The 20,522-nt window shown below is 44.2% G+C and overlaps 1 protein-coding gene across 1 annotated transcript; it reads right to left on the bottom strand.

Moving 5' to 3' along the window:
* Positions 1 to 391: 391 nt before the first annotated feature.
* On the bottom strand, positions 392 to 18,612 carry chodl (chondrolectin; the record flags this gene model as incomplete). The annotated part of the gene is made up of 8 exons (XM_083901819.1): positions 392 to 485; positions 2,861 to 2,957; positions 3,118 to 3,201; positions 3,325 to 3,354; positions 3,446 to 3,603; positions 3,726 to 3,904; positions 16,684 to 16,859; positions 18,537 to 18,612. The coding sequence occupies 8 exons, from the start codon at positions 18,610 to 18,612 to the stop codon at positions 401 to 403; spliced, it is 885 nt and encodes a 294-aa protein (XP_083757945.1). The 3' UTR covers positions 392 to 400.
* Between the last annotated feature and the right edge of the window lie 1,910 nt (positions 18,613 to 20,522).

Genomic DNA, 20,522 nt, shown 5'->3' with positions numbered 1-20,522 from the left:
ATGTTTTTCTTGAGTTGGTTACGATGAACATGGTGCTAATGCTACCTACATTACCTCAGTGAAAACGTTGACCTTTACATGAAGTTAATTTGTTAGCATTAGCAGGTTGATCAAACATCAAACCTGCTAACGCTACGTGAAAAAAAATACTCATTTTGTTCATCTGTTGGTTTAATCACAAATCTATGAACACGTACAACACTCCTCTCCTGTGGCTCGGACCCCCTCAGGGACACTGATCCCTCCCATTTCATGAAGTGCACAAACTCATTTAGACCTTAAGGAGTGAGGAGACAGGAAATATAGAAAGGAAAGAAGGAAACAGCCTAGCTGCGAGGTGATGTCATCATCCTGCTGTTGATGATTGACCGAACTGCGAGGTGATGTCGTCATCGCTCAGTCAGACCTCAATGCTGTCGGCTTTGGACGGTGTGGAGATCCAGAGGTTTGATCGGTCGGTGGTCGTCTTTGTGTGGGGCATTCTGCTGGAACACAGGAAGTGACATCATCATCATGGTCCTCAAGTCAGCTGCAATTGTTTCTAATGTAATATAAATCAAAATAAATTTATACTTGATCAGATCTGTTTGTTCTGACCCGTGACTGGACCTAGACAGTCAACAGGAGATAAATATCATGTCTGTCAACTGTACATGTCTACAGATATCTACAGATGTTTACAGGACATCCAGAATTGTATACAGGACTTCTCCTGGGCCTGGTTTTCAAAAGGTTTAATCTGGATAAAACTGTTACGGATTTTTTTTTTGCTATCCATGATCACGTAATCCATATTACTTTTGAGCCGGTTTTTCAGAGCAACATCGGATTTTGGACTTTTCAGGATCACCAAATCTGGATAAGCTCAAATTAGATAGGAAATCAACAATGTAGAACTATAGATGTGTATAGAGCATCATGTACAATATAGAATAGCAGTGCAAGTGAGCATTTAAATGGAGTTCTTAAGAGGTGTTTTGCATGTCTTATCTACCTGAGAGTGAAACCACAGAAAGCACTCAACATAACCCTTGCCTGTATTGTCCTACTCAACATCACTACCAAGCGCAAACAGGACTTACAACAAGGGACGCAATAGTTAGACACTATTTCTGATTTCAAAAAACAGTGATGTCATTGCCATTGCTTTGTTATTCAGTTTTATCATTGCATACATCACTAAAAAATCATCTAAAAAACAAAACAAAAATATTTTTGATTGTGATGAATGCACGTGAATTAGTGATAGAATTAAATATATTATTTGTGGTCAATATTGAAAGCTGTTTGTGGGATAATTTTAGGAAATTCTAATCACTGTAGCCTGATGGATGACCAAATCAAATTAAAACCTTCTGAATAAATATGATATCTTGAAGGCTATACTGCGTGATCCAAATATAGTATTACTTGATACAATTTAAAGTTTCATTACATTTTGGGCCTGAAATCCATGCTGAATCCACCCTTCTGATGTTTAATCCAGATTTTCTGGATCAAAGTGATCCCAATCCTACTACAAAATTCTAAAAAACCCCACTTAAGGTTTGATCCGGATCAAAACCAGGATTGGATTACGTGATCTAATTCTGTTTGCGTAATCCGTTTTTTTTTTCTTTTGAAAAACCCATTTTCAAGATTTGATCCAATCCGTTATCCAAAATCCGAGTAGATTACTTTTGAAAATCCGGGCCTAGGTGTTTATAGATTACAGGACGTCTCCAGGTGTTTATAGATGTTTACAGATGTATACAGATGTTTACAGATGTATACAGGTGTTTACAGGATGTCTGAAGATGTTTACAGATATATGCAGGATCTTTACAGATGTTTACAGAACATCTACAGATGTTTACATGATGTTTACAGGGTGTAAAACATGATGTTTACAGGAAGAACCTGCTCGTCACAGTTTCTAACAAAGATACTGTGAAACATCAAAGTCTCTGCAAATTTAAATGTTCTATGCAGGTTCTGAGGATCAGCTGATTCAGCAGGATGTCTAGAAGCACTTGAACCAGTGCCAAGTACACACACAAAATCTCACACTTTAGCACACACTCGCACACACACTTTCCCTGGATTTCCACTGGACGCGGAACGGCAGCGGCATGGTTCTGCTTCGTCCTCTCCCCAGCGTCAATCCCCACCGGGCGCGTTACGGCAGCGGCGCGGAGCCTTGTGAGCCGGCGGTATTCACGGAAGATCGCGCGATAATATCGAACGGACGCGAGTTCGCGAGATCCAGCGATAGACTGTGTGTATAAAGTAAACAACACAGCTTCTTCTCATTCTCCGACGTGGAAGAACTGTTGATCTGGTGTCATAAATGATTTTATGTTTCTCCACTTCAACAATCAGTCTCTCGTCGTTCATTATGACTCTCCGAGACGCTCTGATTAATTGACTGTTTACCTGACAGCAGCGGTGACGACGTAATGTTGATGTGAAGTTGTGACAGGCGATATTACCTGCGTATTGTGTTTTATTTTGAAAGGGGGGCGGAAATGTTTTACTTTGATTCTGTGTCGCTTTTCCTGTCTGGTGCGATCTGCTTCGTTGAAGTTTACGAGGTTCAGCAGCGGCAACGGAAAAAATAGAACTGATTCCTATCGATAGCGCTGCGGCTCGGCGAGCTGCTTCTGGGCCGCTGCTGAGACGCTCCGCAGCGCGGCCGGTGGGAATGCTCTCATTGATTAGAATGGAAGCGATTTGCAACGGCGACCGCGCCGCTGCCGTTCCGCGGCCGTTCCGCGTCCAGTGGAAATCCAGGGTTACACTCGTGTACACACTTGTATACAAAGCTGTGAAAAACCTGCCTCAGCAGAGCAGCAGGGGCTGCTGGGAGATGTTGTCTCACCTTTGACTGAGCATCTGAACACAACATGTCCCAGAAGCCACTAGGATGAGCAGCAGCAGGGGGATTGTGGGAATGATGACGTAGACCAGTAACATGCCTGAAAAGAGACATGTGACATCATCCATAAGTGATGATGACATCGCAGTCAGTTGATGACATAAAAACATGAAGAAAAAACTAAAGAGTCCAGGTGTAGAAAAGTCAAGAGTCATGGTGTGAAGTGGTTTTTCAAATGAAAGGTCAGAAGTGTTTGGTACCTGAACCTCCAGCCAAAGTGACCTGAGGCCGCACCTCTTCACCACCTGCAGACTGTTTGACCACACCTCCACCTGCTGTTGCCTCTGAGAACACACATACACACACACACACAGACATAGCTGTTACACACTGTGACCTGATGGTGGCATCTGTCCTGACATCAAGACGACACAGACACTGTTACATCAGTAACAGGTGGTGCTCACCTGTTCCCCGCCCACCAGGTGTGTCTCTTACTGAAAGAAAGAAACGAATGAATGAATGAATGAATGAATGAAAAGAGGCGGGGCTTTCTCTTAGAGGCTGCAATGGATTGGCTGACAGTACCTGGTTTGTATTTGCAGATGAAGTTATGTTTCATGTTGCAGCGGTCATCGTTCCACTGGTACAGATAAGCCCCGCCCAGACCAGGAAGTGCAGTGGGCTGATGGTACATGACCACGCAGGCCTCGCCTCCACAGGACGGCTCGTCAAAGTACCAGTTCCTACATCATCATAGACTTTATCATCTTCACCATCATCATCTTCTTCATTATCATCATCACCGTCATTATGTGTGTCTGTGTGTGTGGACAGTTATGTGTGTGTGATTATTGGTGCTGTTCACCTGAATGTGGCAGGACTGCCGTCTGTCCACTGGTACAGCTGTGGACAGGAAGTGAAGGTATTGGTGAGTTCAGGATGTGTCTGATCTGATCCATCCACCCGAGTCAGTCCGATCCAGAAATCTCCGTCTGCTATGGCTCCTCCTCCTCCTCCTGCCCCTCCTGCTCCTGAACGCAGCCCCTGGAGATGAAGAGGATGGAGATGAGAGGAGGAGATGAAGAAGAAGACCAGGGGCCTCATGTACAAAGGTTGCGTACGCACAAAAACGTGGCGTACGTCCTTTTCCACGCTCACGTTCAGATGTATGAAACGTGAAATGACCGTGGAAATGTGCGGTGCCCACTCCAACTTCATGGCTGGCGACCGGGTCCGGGTACTTAAGTATAATCCGTTTTTTTCACAATACCAACAAACGAGAGCACGGAAATTTCCTTGTTTCGTATTGAACCAAAATACGAAAAAACGGAAACAGCCCCCCTATTTCCTTGTTTCGTATTCAACCCAAATATGAACAAACGGAAAAAGTGCTCCTTTTTCCTTTTTTCGTATTTAACCAAAATACGGGAAAACGAAAGACACAAAACAAAATAACGGCCCAAATTAGTTTTTTGCAAATTCCTTCTTTTGTTTTTCGTTTCTTAATTCTCGAGACGGCGGCTGACAGACCGGAAGCGGAAGTGAAGTGTAAAAACTTCAAAATAAAAGCGTGCTAATTTATTGTCATACAGATTATATACCATTCTTTTTATACACTGTAATGCAGTACATGTATTTTCGTGAAAGTGAAACTATAACAGCTGGTTGTTTGGGAGAAGGACATGTAGGCTATAATTATTATTTTAGCTGAGTGTGTGAATGGATATTGTAGAAAACGTTTACCCTGCCGAAATAAGCTAGCATCTAATGTCACCAGCAGAGGTCGCCATCAGCCGCAGTCAAGACAGACATGGCCAATAATAGTGTTAATAATTATTTGAAAATCAAAACTTGTGATTAAGTTATGATGACTTCAGCGTCGATGTTTAGCCACAAGGTGGCGCCCGCATCCACCCAGGGATTTATTATGTTTTGTCTTATAGCCTATAACCCTGTATGATTTGGAATACAAATATGCTGAGATGGCGCTATAGTATGTAAACTGGCTCATGACAGGTCATCTGAAATACAAAGCAAACGTACCTGTCTCAAATGGATCAACATCTATGGAAGTCTTGTATTGTCGTCCCAGGGCAAAATACAGTAATGTAATAATATATATATTTAAATGCATAGTAATTATTGAATGTTTTTATTATTTAATTAAGGGTTTTCTTATTCACGCTCAAGTTCAGTTTTGTTCCCTCTGTTATAAACTCTTCCAATTGGTAATATTGTGTTGTGATCAGTTCAGTAATTAAGTAAGTAAGTCATTTTCATTTGACAAATGCGCTTTTAGACAGAAGTCAAGTGGAAAAGGTCCCGTGCTCCTCACTGTTGGGTCCATGTCTGGATCGCTGGAGATTACAGTAAAATACACCTGACATACAGTTAAGGGTGAACATAAAATGTTTTCATGACAGGACAATAACAGGGATTGAGGAGACCATAGGAATCCTTTAAGACTCTATTTGTGAAAATTCACTGGAAATATTCATTTGATTGTTTTATAATTGTTTGTTTCTTTTACTTGTTGTTTTTGTTAGTTATAGTTCAAAACAGGAAAGTTCATGTATGTGCTATAAACAGTAGTTCAGTTGAGATTATGGATTAGATTAATGACAATTTGTTTGTAGTCTTTTGTTGACTGAGTACTTATTTGTTTCCTGGGTTGTGCGTTGGGGTTCAAGTGCTAGTTCTATTAGTTAATCACATAACACACAGATATGAATAGCCTAAAATTGCTTTGTTTTCACACATTCAAACCATTGAAATGATACTCCACTTTGTCAGTAAACCTGCAACCTTTAAGCTGTTTTAAAATGAGCAAAATGTACAGTCACATTACAGGCTCTGACATGTTCACTCTTAACTGTATGTCAGGTGTGTTTTACTTTAAAGCGGAACTAGACCGGAAGTTCCTATTGTCGCTTTTTTTTGGTGTGTATCTGCGTCATTACCTTGTTTATGAAGCCTGACGGTTCGAAACAAACAGTTCAGCCATTGCTGAAAAAGTTGTGTTTTATTGTAATCTCGGGGCTCAACGAGATCACTGAAAATCCCGTTAACGTTACGTAAGCAGCGGTTCTCCTGAACAACCGATCGTCCTGCTCCGGGCGGTAGTCCGGGCACATCCGGTTGCGTACATTGAACCGCAGAAGAAGAATAACGTCCGTTGTGGAGGTGTTTCACGAGCAACAGTGTCTTCTGACTCTGGGTCTGACTCCGGTTTAAAGTCATAAAGGGACTGCGGCGAGGAGTCGTGACGAAGCTATTTTTAAACATTGTTAAAACAATGTTTTGATAATGAGTAGCAATGCATCCACCGCTCCAGAGAGGGAGCTGCGCTTCTGAGAGCTGACGTGATAGATTACGTCACTTCCAGATACCTGGCCAATCACAACACAGGTGGGAAGGCTCTACGCTGGCTGGCCAATCACAACACACTCTGTCTTCTCGGGCGAGATTTATGGCTAAAAATAGCACGACTGACAAGTGCTTCGAAAAGGACAGATTTCAATCGGCTCGTTTACATCAACTAGGAGAATTTTGACCATAAAAACAACTTAATATATGTAAGTAGACCTCCATAACTCACATATATGTGCAACAGGACCACTCTATGTGACCTTTAACAGGCTCTCAATACCATCATGTGTAGAGAGCTCCTTGGCATTCTGTATCACAGTATGGTATTGGACCTGAGACCAACAGGAAGAGGCTTCAGGGTGTAATCAAAGCAACACTGAAAATTGTTGGGTTCCCTCTCACCTTGTGTCACACTCCAGTGACACAAGGTGACCTTTTCCACTTGACTTCTGTCTAAAAGTGCATTTGTCAAATGCAACTGACTTACTTACTTAATTACTGAACTGATCACAACACAATATTACCATTTGGAAGAGTTTATAACAGAGGGAACAAAACTGAACTTGAGCGTGAATAAGAAAACCCTTAATTAAATAATAAAAACATTCAATAATTACTATGCATTTAAATATATATATTATTACATTACTGTATTTTGCCCTGGGACGACAATACAAGACTTCCATAGATGTTGATCCATTTGAGACAGGTACGTTTGCTTTGTATTTCAGATGACCTGTCATGAGCCAGTTTACATACTATAGCTCCATCTCAGCATATTTGTATTCCAAATCATACAGGGTTATAGGCTATAAGACAAAACATAATAAATCCCTGGGTGGATGCGGGCGCCACCTTGTGGCTAAACATCGACGCTGAAGTCATCATAACTTAATCACAAGTTTTGATTTTCAAATAATTATTAACACTATTATTGGCCATGTCTGTCTTGACTGCGGCTGATGGCGACCTCTGCTGGTGACATTAGATGCTAGCTTATTTCGGCAGGGTAAACGTTTTCTACAATATCCATTCACACACTCAGCTAAAATAATAATTATAGCCTACATGTCCTTCTCCCAAACAACCAGCTGTTATAGTTTCACTTTTCACGAAAATACATGTACTGCATTACAGTGTATAAAGAGAATGGTATATAATCTGTATGACAATAAATAAGCACGCTTTTATTTTGAAGTTTTTACACTTCACTTCCGCTTCCGGTCTGTCAGCCGCCGTCTCGAGAATTAAGAAACGAAAAACAAAAGAAGGAATTTGCAAAAAACAAATTTGGGCCGTTATTTTGTTTTGTTTCTTTCGTTTTTCCGTATTTTGGTTAAATACGCAAAAAGGAAAAAGGAGCACTGTTTCCGTTTTTTCATATTTGGGTTGAATACGAAACAAGGAAATAGGGGCGCTGTTTCCGTTTTTTCGTATTTTGGTTCAATACGAAACAAGGAAATTTCCGTGCTCTCGTTTGTTGGTATTGTGAAAAAAACGGATTATACTTTAGTACCCGGACCAATTTTCAGCGAGAGCCGGTTTCCCTCCGGTTTGCGGAGCTATTGACTGCACACACATCGCTATAAAAGCGCCGTCACATAATTTGTTTACTTAAATACGAAACATTTTCATTCCATCAATGTTCAAATCATATGTGATGCGCAAATGCAGCTAACTAACATCATGGCAAGGTGGTCTGGTTCAACGCACGACTCATTCATTATGACTAACGGCATGGTTGGGAACAGGCTGGAGGCTGGCACAGTGCGCGATGGGTGGCTCCTGGGTGAGTTAATAGTTTATGTAGTGGAATGAAGCACCACTGCCATATTAAACCTAGTTTGGCTGCACCACAGCCCCTCTGGCTTGTTAGCCAATCACTGCTCTTGCCAAAGCGATAAATGTAGGCCGTGTCCCTCTGCCTGACCTCTCGCTTCCTGCCTCTTCGGCCCGCCCACTTCCAGGTCGTTGCATCTGCAGCTGGCCTCCGAGCACGGGTAAGCGTACCTTGCCGCGTTGTTTTGTGTATATTCCTCCGTGTTCCAGTTAATTAAAACCGTCGCTCCTTAATAGATCTTCACTGCGGTCGAGTCGCTATTTGGGGATTGTGTACCGCTGCCGACCAGTGCATTGGTGAGTGACGACATGCTTTTGTTGTTAACTGCTGTAGCCAGGTGCTGAGCTCCTCTTCCGCTCTTCTCCCTCTAACAGTCTGCTGGTCGTGTGTTGCATGGCGGCTGTATTCTCTGCTGCATGCGATTCTCTTCACCCCTCTCCCTCTTTGGACGGGATGCTAAAGCACCCGGACCTATAACTGACTGTAAAGCTAACGCTAATGACGAACACAGCTGATAAATCAAGGCTAAATTGCCGCTGCTTCGCCGATGTTCGCCGATGTTCGTCGCTGTCTGCCGCTGTCCTGCTGCTGCTTTGCTGCCGCTCCTGTTCCGACGGTCTGGTTCTGGTCCCGACGGCCGTCGGTGTTCAGCCTGCTTTCTGCCATTACGTGCAGCGCTGCTGTGTGTGTGTGTTAGTGTGTGTGTTAGTGTGTGTGTCAGTCATCCGGCTGGAGGCGTATTGCCCAGACTCTCAGCCGCTCATTAAGACTGGGTGTATGTGTGTGAGTCTGTGTTTGTGTGTTTTAAATGCAAGGTGTCGAGGTTTGGTCTAATTGTTTATTTATTTACTTTCTGTCTAATGGTTGAACTTTTATTGTTAATCTGGTCAAATTGTGTTAAAACTGTTACAATTGGTTAATTGTTGATTTGATATCTCTGGCCAGAGACTCTTTTGTTTCTTTTGCCTGGTTGATTTATTAATTAAATTTTACATTTATTTGGTTGGCACGCATTATTAAATATTGGTTGTTTTTCTTTATTTCGAGCCCTGTTCTCCTTTTCCCCTAGTGCTGAAGGTTGACGGTGGTGGTGGTGGTTCTCCTGGGTGGTGGTGGTCCCCTGTGTGCTGTGTGATCTCCCTTTTAAGATTTTCTTTGTTTACACATCACTTTTTGCTGTGTGCGTGGGGTGTTCTTTTTATTTTGGATGTCACTTCCCCTACCAAACCCCTCCTCCAGCCGGTAAGCCTCAGACTGTTTCTCCCTTTTTTCAGTTGGGCTCCCTTTTCTTTTTTTTGTTAGTGCCAAACCTGTTGCTATTTTAAATAATACATTTTGTATGTGATCATTGAACGCTGTCTCCTTCCCTCCCTGAGTAATGAATCTGAGTGTCCTTTTCATTCAAAAGTAATAATTGACCTTTAGTACGGGTCCTTGGGCCCTAACCCAAGGTGGCGTTGTCAGTAATTGGTGTATAATAATAATAATAATAATAATAATAGTCATTATAATACTCGTGCCGTCACAAACTTGGCATTGTCAGCACGGATTCACTCAGTGGAGGTAGAGACGTGTGTTCCATGTTTTCTTTTTGCTTTTCTGTCTTGAGTTTCAGATTGCCTTTTGTGTGTGTGTGAATGGCACCGTAAGGCGAACCAGCGGTGAGTATCAATTTTTGGTATCTGTGGATATAGCGTTTAATTGAGCTGTAACTGTGTAGCAATGGAGGGAGAACTCCAGTGGATTTGGTGGCACAGTTGGGGGCTGAGAATGATAGGTTGCAGCAGGAGCAGGCTGCAGCCGTGCCTGGTCCTAGTGCTGCAGCTCCCATTCCTGCTCAACTTCTCCAAGCACTGTCCACTCCTACCGCTCCTGTAACAGAGCGACTGGTCCTTGTACCCAGAGATAGAAAGTGCCCAGCGTTTAGGGGTAGATCAGGTTTAGGGCTAGAGGAGTGGATTGAAGAGGCTCAGGCTTGCATGAGGGCTCGCCACCTGTCCACATTTGATCAAGCGTTCTTTCTTTTCGACCATTTAGAGGGAGAGGCGCGTGAAGAAATAAAATATCGTTCGACCGCTGATAGAAGTTACCCATCCAAAATTATCGTGGTATTATGAGAGCTGTATGGCTGTGCCGACTCGTATGTTGCCTTACAGGAGGCGTTTTTCTCGAGGCGACAACAAGATGGGGAAACTCTCCAAGAGTTCTCCCTCGCGTTAATGAGTTTGATGTCTGCGGTGAAACAAAACGCTCCAAGTGAGATGCCAAATGCAGATGTTTTGCTGCGCGATCAATTTATCGAGAATGTCATTGATGGTTCCCTTCGTCGAGACTTAAAACAATTGGTACGTAGTCGACCAACCGTCTCTCTGCTGGATGCTAGGGCAGAGGGAATTAGGTGGGAGCGAGAGGGATTGCCAGGGGGTGTGCGGGGCCGAAGCCACTCATTTCCTTCATTGATGGGCTTGCAGTGTGGTGTCCAGACTGCTGCTTCAGTGGCTAGTCCACCCCTAACTTCAGAGCTGTAGGAGGTGAAACAAATGCTCAAGCTCCAACAGGAACTGCTTAAGCATCTCACAGAAACTCTTTCTCAGCTGCAGATCCATCAGCAGCGTAACCATTCTCCTTACCGTGGCTCAGTCATCTGCCGGCGATGTCAGCAGCCTGGCCACTTTGCCAGGGAGTGCAGAGGAGAGCGTGTCCCTCCTCAACCTTCAGTGTCTGCTTCTTTTCGGCGTGATTCAGCCCAGCATTTGGGAAACTAGCGCCCGTCGAACCGCAGAGCCAAAGTTCGAGGGGAGCTGCCACTGGCTCATCTGTCATGTGGGGGAATAGGAAAGAAGCTAAGCTAATCAGCGCTTGTCCACATATGGACGTCATTATAGGGGGAGTAAAGGTTCCTTGCTTAGTGGACACTGGGTCCATGGTGTCCACTGTCAGAGAAAGTTTCTTCCATCAACACTTTGAGACTTGGGATCATGAGAAACTTCAATCATGTCATTGGCTTCAACTTCAAGCTGCTAACGGGATTGCCCATCCCATATCTTGGCTACCTGGAACTCGAAGTCGAGCTCTGTGGTAGGACTTTGCCAGGGTGTGGGCTACTGGTGGTCAAGGACCCTCCAGGTGATGCATCTCCCCCCGCCCCAGGTTTCTTGGGGATGAATATTTTACGAAGATGCTACAGCACCTTGTTTGGGCAGCATGGTTCTGCTCTGTTTAATCTGGTCACAGTCACTGAAGCACCTGAACCTGTGGTGCAGGCATTGCAGAGATGCCATCAAGTCTCGTTGGCTTCCTCTTTCGATGGCAGTAGCAAGGTTAAGCTGCGAGGCAAGAAAGTTTGCCGTATCTTTGGCGGAACTATGCGGCTTGTTCCCGCCACCTGTTCTGCACAGCATTCTGGGACTACTGTGCTTTTTGAGCCCTCCGATAGGGGCCTTCCTGCTGGTCTGCTTGCATCCCCAGCGCTGGTTCGAGTGGAGGGAGGTACTGTGTATGTACCTATTGTGAATGTTGGAACTTCTGATGTGTTGCTTTACCCTCGTACAGAGGTTGGTGCATTACGTGAGGTTTGTGTGGTGAGCTTGCCTTCTGGTGTCAAGGAGGTTCCATCTTACCTGGCCACCATTGCATCCCAGGCTGTGGTTCCTGCGCTGCAGGATCAAATAGATGCAGTTGATCTATCTTCTTTGTCGGCCGAAGAACAGAAGGGAGCCCGACTTCTTCTTTGGAAATATGCTTCTGTCTTTTCCACTCACGACAGCGACCTGGGATGCACCAACCTGATAGAGCATGAAATTCAACTTCTTGACGATACTCACATCCGTCAGCGCTATCGGCGTATTCCACCATCAGAATACGAAGTGGTGAAGGAGCACATCAACCAGCTGCTGAGTGCGCAGGTCATCAGGGAAAGCTGCAGTCCGTTTGCTTCACCAATAGTGCTGGTTAAAAAGAAGGCTGATAGTCTGCGCTTGTGTGTTGACTACCGGCAGCTTAACAATCATACTCGGAAAGATGCATTTCCTCTTCCTCGGATCGAGGAGTCGCTGGATGCACTCACAGGGGCCCGCTGGTTTTCCACTTTGGATCTAGCCAGCGGGTACAATCAGGTCCCAGTGGCAGAGGCCGACCGACCCAAGACGGCATTCTGTACTCCTTTTGGACTTTTCGATTGGAATCGCATGCCTTTCGGGTTGTGTAATGCACCCAGCACTTTCCAGCGGCTCATGCAGCGAGTTTTTGGAGATCAGCAATGTCAGTCGTTGCTATGTACCTGGATGACATCGCGGTTTTCTCATCCACCTTTCAACAACATCTTGAGCCACTGGAAGTGGTCATGCAGCGGTTACAATACGAGGGTTTGAAGGCAAAGTTGTCAAAGTGCTCCTTTTTCCAACAGGAGGTGCATTATTTGGGCCATATCATCTCGGCTGACGGCGTTTCCACTGACCCGAGCAAGCTTGAGGTGGTAGCCAACTGGCAGCCTCCCACCACCTTGCAACTTGCAATCCTTTTTAGGGTTCGCAAGTTACTATCGTCGCTTTGTGGAAGGCTTTGCCAAGTTGGCTGCCCCTTTACATCAGCTTGTAGCTGAACTTGTGAGGTCCAAGTGCAGACGGCCTGAACCAGTTGTGGGAAAGTGGACAGGAGAACACCAGCGGAGCTTTGAGGCTTTAAAATCTAAACTTACCACTGCTCCTGTGCTGACATACGCTGACTTTTCACTTCCTTTTATCTTGGAAGTCGATGCAAGCCATTGTGGCCTGGGCGCAGTCCTCTCCCAAGAGTGTGAGGGGAAGGTGCAGCCCATTGCCTTCGCCAGTCGTAGTTTAAGGCCGACTGAACGCAATCCCGTCAATTATAGTTCCATGAAGCTAGAGTTTCTAGCGCTAATATGGGCTATGACTGAGAAATTTTGTGAATACTTGCTTGGCCACAAATGCATTGTTTTCACAGACAATAACCCGCTTAGCCACTTGTCATCAGCTAAGCTTGGAGCCTTGGAACAGCGCTGGGCAGCCCAACTTGCGTCATTTAACTTTGAAATCCGTTACCGTTCTGGCAAGAGTAACACAAATGCTGATGCTCTGTCTCGCTTGCATCCTCCCAGAACTACAGACCTTGAGGTCATTGCCCCTGGCACATCGCTTCCTCAGCCCTTGAAACAGGCTTTTCAGGTCAGTGGACCTTCAGCCTGTCAGGCTGCTGTTCAGGCTTTGCCCCAGCATCTGCCAGTCGACATTGGAGAACTTCAACGAGCTGATCCTGTGATCCGATAAGTCCTTGTGTTTTGGCAGCAGAAACGATACCCAAATCATGATGATCGTAAGCAGTTGTCTCCATCAGCCTTGGTGCTTCTCAAGCAGTGGGGGCGATTGAATGAACGAGCCGGAGTGGCGTACCGGCAAGTCCCTCGCTCTAATGGGGGAGAAATGGTTATTCAGGTGCTTTTACCAGCTGCTCTGAAAGACAAGGTCCTCACAGAGGTTCATCGGAAGCATGGCCACCAGGGAGTAGGCAGGACTTTGTAATTGCTTAGGCAGTGGTGTTATTGGTCAGGGATGTCCTCCGATGTGAAGCGCTGGTGTCAAACTTGCCAGCGGTGCCAGGTGGCTAAAGACTCTGGGCCAACCGTTCGTAGCTTCATCGGACATCTGCTTGCTTCAGAGCCTAACGAAATCTTGGCAATGGATTTCACCCTGCTTGAACCAACCTATAACGGGCTGGAAAATGTCCTTGTGTTGACTGATGTTTTTAGCAAATACACTCTTGCCATTCCCACTCGAGACCAGCGTGCCTCTACGGTGGCACAAGTGCTTGTCACAGATTGATTTTCAAAGTTTGGTGTTCCAGCACGTATTCATTCCGATCAGGGTCGCAATTTCGAAAGTGCACTCATTCGACAGCTGTGCGATCTCTACCACATTGAAAAATCTCGCACTACACCGTACCATCCAGCGGGTAACGGTCAGTGTGAGCGTTTTAATCGCACTCTTCATGATTTGCTGCGCACTTTGCCTCCCTCTAGAAAGCGTGATTGGCACTCTTGTCTACCCCAGATACTCTATGCCTATAACTCTACACCCAATCAATCCACTGGAGAATCTCCGTTTTTCCTCATGTTTGGTCGTGAGGCAAGGCTCCCTGTTGACTTCTTGCTGGGTAGAGTGCACGATCCTGTTGACGGTACGGTGAATGACTGGGTCCGAGAGCATCAGACCCGCTTATATGTGGCTTTTGATGGTGTCCGAGACAGGCTGAAGGAGGCAGCCCAACGCTGGAAGGAAAACCATGACCAGTCTGTCCGGTCGGAACCACTGTTGATGGGCCAGTCGGTGATTTTAAAGGAGTTCGGTTGGAAGGGTCGTCATAAGATCCAGGACAGGTGGAATCCTGTGGTGCACGGTTGCACCAGAGGACGACCCTGTCAAAGTCAAACGGGTACATCGAACACTGCTTAAAGCCTGTCTGCTTTAGGCGACAACCCCACTCCTCATTCCCTCACAGTTGGCTCTCCGGCAGCGTCTGAGAGCTCATCTGACGATGAGGACTTGATGGCTGTGGTAGGGGACCCCCTTCTCCCATCAGCGACACCTTTTGCTCAGACAGTCTTATTGCACCCTGCTTCGGTGCCTTCTTCTGCCTCTCCCTCTTCTGGGAGCAGCGACCCTGCTCTGCTCACTGAAGTACTCTTACCTTTAGCACCTTCTGCCGACTTGACGGCACAGCCACCTTCTCTAAGCTCCATCCCCTTGGCAGTCCCTCCCTCAGGGAATGATGAAGCTGTCAGGCGACGGACGACCCGATTGACAGCTGGTCAACATTCGAACCTTCATCACTTACCCCGGCCTGCCAATGAGGTGGCTCAGGCGGGGCCTTCAGCCGTTCAGTCGAGTGCTGTGTCTGCTTTCTTTAGACCGTGGTCTCGGAGTTGAGATTTAACTGCATCGTCGGGTCGACGATGAAATTGGGGGGGGGGTGGATTGTAGTGGTATGAGGCACCACTGCCATATTAAACCTAGTTTGGCTGCACCACAGCCCCTCTGGCTTGTTAGCCAATCACTGCTCTTGCCAAGGCGATAAATGTAGGCCGTGTCCCTCTGCCTGACCTCTCGCTTCCTGCCTCTTCGGCCCGCCCACTTCCAGGTCGTTGCATCTGCCGCTGGCATCCGAGCACGGGTAAGCGTACCTTGCCGCGTTGTTTTGTGTATATTCCTCCGTGTTCCAGTTAATTAAAACCGTCGCTCCTTAATAGATCTTCACTGCGGTCGAGTCGCTATTTGGGGATTGTGTACCGCTGCTGACCAGTGCATTGTTGAGTGACGACATGCTTTTGTTGTTAACTGCTGTAGCCAGGTGCTGAGCTCCTCTTCCGCTCTTCTCCCTCTAACAGTCTGCTGGTCGTGTGTTGCATGGCGGCTGTATTCTCTGCTGCATGCGATTCTCTTCACCCCTCTCCCTCTTTGGACGGGATGCTAAAGCACCCGGACCTATAACTGACTGTAAAGCTAACGCTAATGACGAACACAGCTGATTAACCAAGGCTAAATTGCCGCTGCTTCGCCGCTGCTTCGCCGATGTTGGCTGATGTTTGCCGATGTTCGTCGCTGTCTGCCGCTGTCCTGCTGCTGCTTTGCTGCCGCTCCTGTTCCGACGGTCTGGTTCTGGTCCCGACGGCCGTCGGTGTTCAGCCTGCTTTCTGCCATTACGTGCAGCGCTGCTGTGTGTGTGTGTGTGTTAGTGTGTGTGTCAGTCATCCGGCTGGAGGCGTATTGCCCAGACTCTCAGCCGCTCATTAAGACTGGGTGTATGTGTGTGAGTCTGTGTGTTTTAAATGCAAGGTGTCGAGGTTTGGTCTAATTGTTTATTTATTTACTTTCTGTCTAATGGTTGAACTTTTATTGTTAATCTGGTCAAATTGTGTTAAAACTGTTAAAATTGGTTAATTGTTGATTTGATATCTCTAGCCAGAGACTCTTTTGTTTCTTTTGCCTGGTTGATTTATTAATTAAATTTTACATTTATTTGGTTGGCACGCATTATTAAATATTGGTTGTTTTTCTTTATTTCGAGCCCTGTTCTCCTTTTCGCCTAGTGCTGAAGGTTGACAGTGGTGGTGGTGGTTCTCCTGGGTGGTGGAGGGTGGGTGCGTGCGCGCGCTGCTCGGATCCCACAGCATTTACAGACTCACACACACTCCCACTCACGTCTTTTTTTGTCATATTTATCCCTGTTGACAGTGCACCAAACAAAGTCTTCCTGCGCGTTTTCATTCATTCACTAGAATGTCTTGCTCAGACTGTGAAATTCCTTTACTTTCCTTTGTTCAGTGCGTTATTTGATCAAAGAGGTGAATCTCAGGGCCTATCTAAATTGATTTGCATATGTAAATGGGGCGTGGTGAGGGAGGAGTTTGGCACCTCTGCATGTGCGCTCAATTCCACGTTGATTTGGGATGTACAAAGGGAACGTGCTTGGATCCATGCGTACGCACACTTTGATACATCTGAATTTATTTGGGCGTACGACAGTTTCTGGGTTTTGACGTACGCCAAGATTTAGTAGGAAATCCACGCAAGTCTTTGTTCATGAGGCCCCTGTGTCTCACCTGCAGCAGGTTCTCGATGTCCCTCTGTTCCGCCAGGCTCTCAATGCTGAGCAGTGACCCTCCGTCCATCTCGCAGGCTCGACACGCCTCCCTGAAAGCCACGCGACTCGACACGTCGTGGAAATATGCGATTTTGTAGCAGGGACGACCGGAACCACCTGAACACACCGTCTGACCTGAGAGACAGAGATACAGCTGATGACAGCTGATGCTAACAGAGGATAACCTGAGATAAATCCACAATGTCTCTATTCACTAAACGTCGTTTCAAACAAATCCAAATTGATATCCATAGATCACATGACCACCGTTCACATCCAGTGGTTATGACAGTGTGAACAGGAAATCTTCGTCATCACTGAAGAAGATTCTGATCCAACGTCAGCGCCGATACAAGCTTCCATTAACAGTGTGTGTGTGTGCGTGCGTGCGTGCCTGCGCGCGTGTCTCTGAGCTACTTTAAGTGATTAGCTGGATTCACTTCTGCATCATCATCACTTTACTGTTAAAACCACTAAAGAGCTTAATATATATCTGTCTATTAACTACACACACACTCTCTCACTCACACACTCTCTCCCTCACACACACACTCACTCAGACACACATCATCATGGCTTATAAACGATAATGTTAGTTATCATGCTTTATAACACAGTTAATATTAGTTATCATGGTTTATGACACAGTTAATATTAGTTATCATGGTTTATAACATGGATAATGTTAGTTATCATGGTTTATAACACAGTTAATGTTAGTGATCATGGTTTATAACATGGATAATGTTAGTTATCATGTTTATAACATGGATAATGTTAGTTATCATGGTTTATAACAGTTAATTTTAGTTATCATGGTTTATAACATAGTTAATGTTAGTTATCATGGTTTATAACATGGATAATGTTATGGTTTATAACACAGTTAATGTTAGTTATCATGGTTTATAACACGGTTAATGTTAGTTATCATGGTTCATAACATGGTTAATGTTAGTTATCATGGTTTATGACACAGATAATGTTAGTTATCATGGTTTATAACACAGTTAATGTTAGTTATCATGGTTTATAACATGGATAATGTTATCATGGTTTATAACATGGATAATGTTATCATGTTTATAACATGGATAATGTTATCATGGTGTTATCATGGTTTATAACATGGATAATGTTATGGTTTATAACACTTGATGTTAATTATCATGGTTTATGACACAGATAATATCAGTTATTATGGATTATGACATAGTTATTGTTAGTTATCATGGTTTATGTCACAGATAATGTCAGTTATCATGGTTTATAACATAGTTAATGTTAGTTATCATGTTTTATAACATAGTAAATATTAGGTATTATGGTTTATAACATGGATAAAGTTAGATATCATGGTTTATAACATGGATAATGTTAGTTATCAGGGTTTATGACATGGTTAATGTTAGTTATCACGGTTTATAACATGGATAATGTTAGTTATCAGGGTTTATGACATGGTTTATGTTAGTTATCATGGTTTATAACATGGATAGGGTTTATTATAACATGGTTAATGTTACTGTTAAATGCCACTCACACGTTCATCGCACAAGTGTTTCATTAATGAGCTCAATGATTCATGAAGAAAAATCTGATAAATACAATACAAATACCAATCAATAAATGGACATATTTTAGTTTAATGACATTCACTAAAAATCTCTGATGTATTTAACCTTTAAAATACTGATTTAATGGTTTCGTAACTGAACGGAGGTTAATGTTAAAGTTATTCTTCAAATTATTAAATGCCAATAAAATGTGACTGTATAATGATGATCTGTTCTTTTTTCTATCATCACTCACCGCTCAGGACCCGCGCTCCATCCACCATCGTCATGACAACCACTAAGGCCAGCTGCAACAGGGGGTGAGATGACATCGTTGTTCTGGTTATAATCTTTAAAAATGTTGTAAAATAAAATAAAAAGCTTGGCTTTGATTTATTTTATAATTCTTCAAAATAAAAGTCCTGCTGTACGTCCATGTTCTCTCTCTCTCTGCTGCTTCTGATGAGACACTGAGACTCTGTGTGTCTGTAAAAGCATCTCTCTCTCTCTCTCTCACACACACACACACACACACACACACACACACACACTCCCTCCTCCCTGTAAGTGATCGATCAGCCCACAAGTGAGCATCTTCTTTCATTAAACCCTCGGGGGCCACCCACACACAAGCGCTCTCGCTCTCACACACACTTTAATTCACTTACAGAACACACACACACACACACACACACACAGTTATGAGGGCTGCTCATGTTTAATGTGACAGAGACCACTTCACGTGTATAAATATACATGTATACCGTAGGTATACAAGTACATTATACACTCCATATAGACGTGTATATGTACCATATAAATGTACACGCATACTGTAGGTATACAAGTACATTTATATTCTACAAATACACATGCACACATAATTATGCTAATTACGCCTCCTGTCTCTGTGCTAAGCTAACGGTTTCCTTCATTTTCAGTTTGTGCTAAGCTAGGCTACCACAGGTGCATGACAGTTGGAGACCAGGCTTTAGTTACAATCATGCTAAGCTAAGCTAATTTAATAGTTTCTCTCCAGTTCCAGACTTTCTGGTAAGCCAAACGTTTTCCGCCTCTTATCAAGTAAAAGACTTATTTTTTGTGCTAAGTTAGGCTAACATTTTTCCTCTGCCTACCAGTTTTTGTGCTGCACTAGACAAACACTTTTTCTTTTGTGCTAAGCTAAACTAACAGGTTTCTCTGCCTCCAGCCTTTTGTGCCAAGCTAAACTAACATTTTTTTCTCTGCCTCCAGTCTTTTGAGCGAAGCTAGGCTAACTAGTGCTAGTTAATTTGAACTAAGCTAAATAAATATCACAGCTGTGCAGTGATGAGTCAAGACACAGATGATGTTAAAACGTGACAGAGCAACTTTATTATTCATCTTTGTGACAAACAAAATCAATGTCAATGTCCCTCACTGTTCTGTATCGACTGTGAGGCGTCCCTGAGGTGTCCCTGAGACATCAAACGATTCACACCTCAATTCTGAAGACTAACAGTGAGACAAAGAGACAAAAAGACTGTTAGAACTTTACACTTGTCCGTCATCTGCCCTTCTTCTGTCTGTCCTTTACCTGTCCATCATCATCTGTCCTTCATATATCACTCATTATTTGTCCATTATCTGTCCTTCATTTGTCCTTCTTCTTTCTGTCCTTCATCATCTGTACTTCGGTTGTCATTTCTGTCTTTCACCTGTCCTTCGTCTTTCACCTGTCCTTCATCTTTCCATCGCATGCCCTCTAGGGAGTTGTGGAGCTTTTAGTGTTTTACATTTAAGTGTTTGATGTTTTCACATAAAGTAAAACATGATCTGTGTGTGTGTGTGTGTGTGTGTGTGTGTGTGTGTGTGTGTGTGTGTGTGTGTGTGTGTTTGTTTGAGAATCAGATTATGTTACTGACACACTTAGACGATTCACTTCCATCTGAATCTCTAATCTGATTACATTCAGCAAACAGGACTCTGAGCAAAGGATTTCTGAAGTGTCAAAATAAGAAATTTGAACTTAGTGATGGAGGCAGCAGTGGATCAACAACTCCTGTGTGCTGTGATGTTAAAATCACAGATTTGGACTTTAGTGTGGGAGAATGATGGTTCACACAAGGAAAAGTGAGATAAAGACATGATATGTGATGGAGGTATCACTAACTTTTGTTAATTGGATCAAATCGTGTCTTTCCTTGTGTCTCCACTGGCAGCCATGTTGTCACAGCTGGTTCTCAGCAGCAGGGGACACTCA

This window comes from Microchirus variegatus, assembly GCF_963457635.1.
Source record: "Microchirus variegatus genome assembly, chromosome: 15".
NCBI lineage: Eukaryota > Metazoa > Chordata > Actinopteri > Pleuronectiformes > Soleidae > Microchirus > Microchirus variegatus.
The sequence above is the reverse complement of the archived record's forward strand: the minus strand, read 5'-3'. Positions and strand labels throughout refer to the sequence as shown.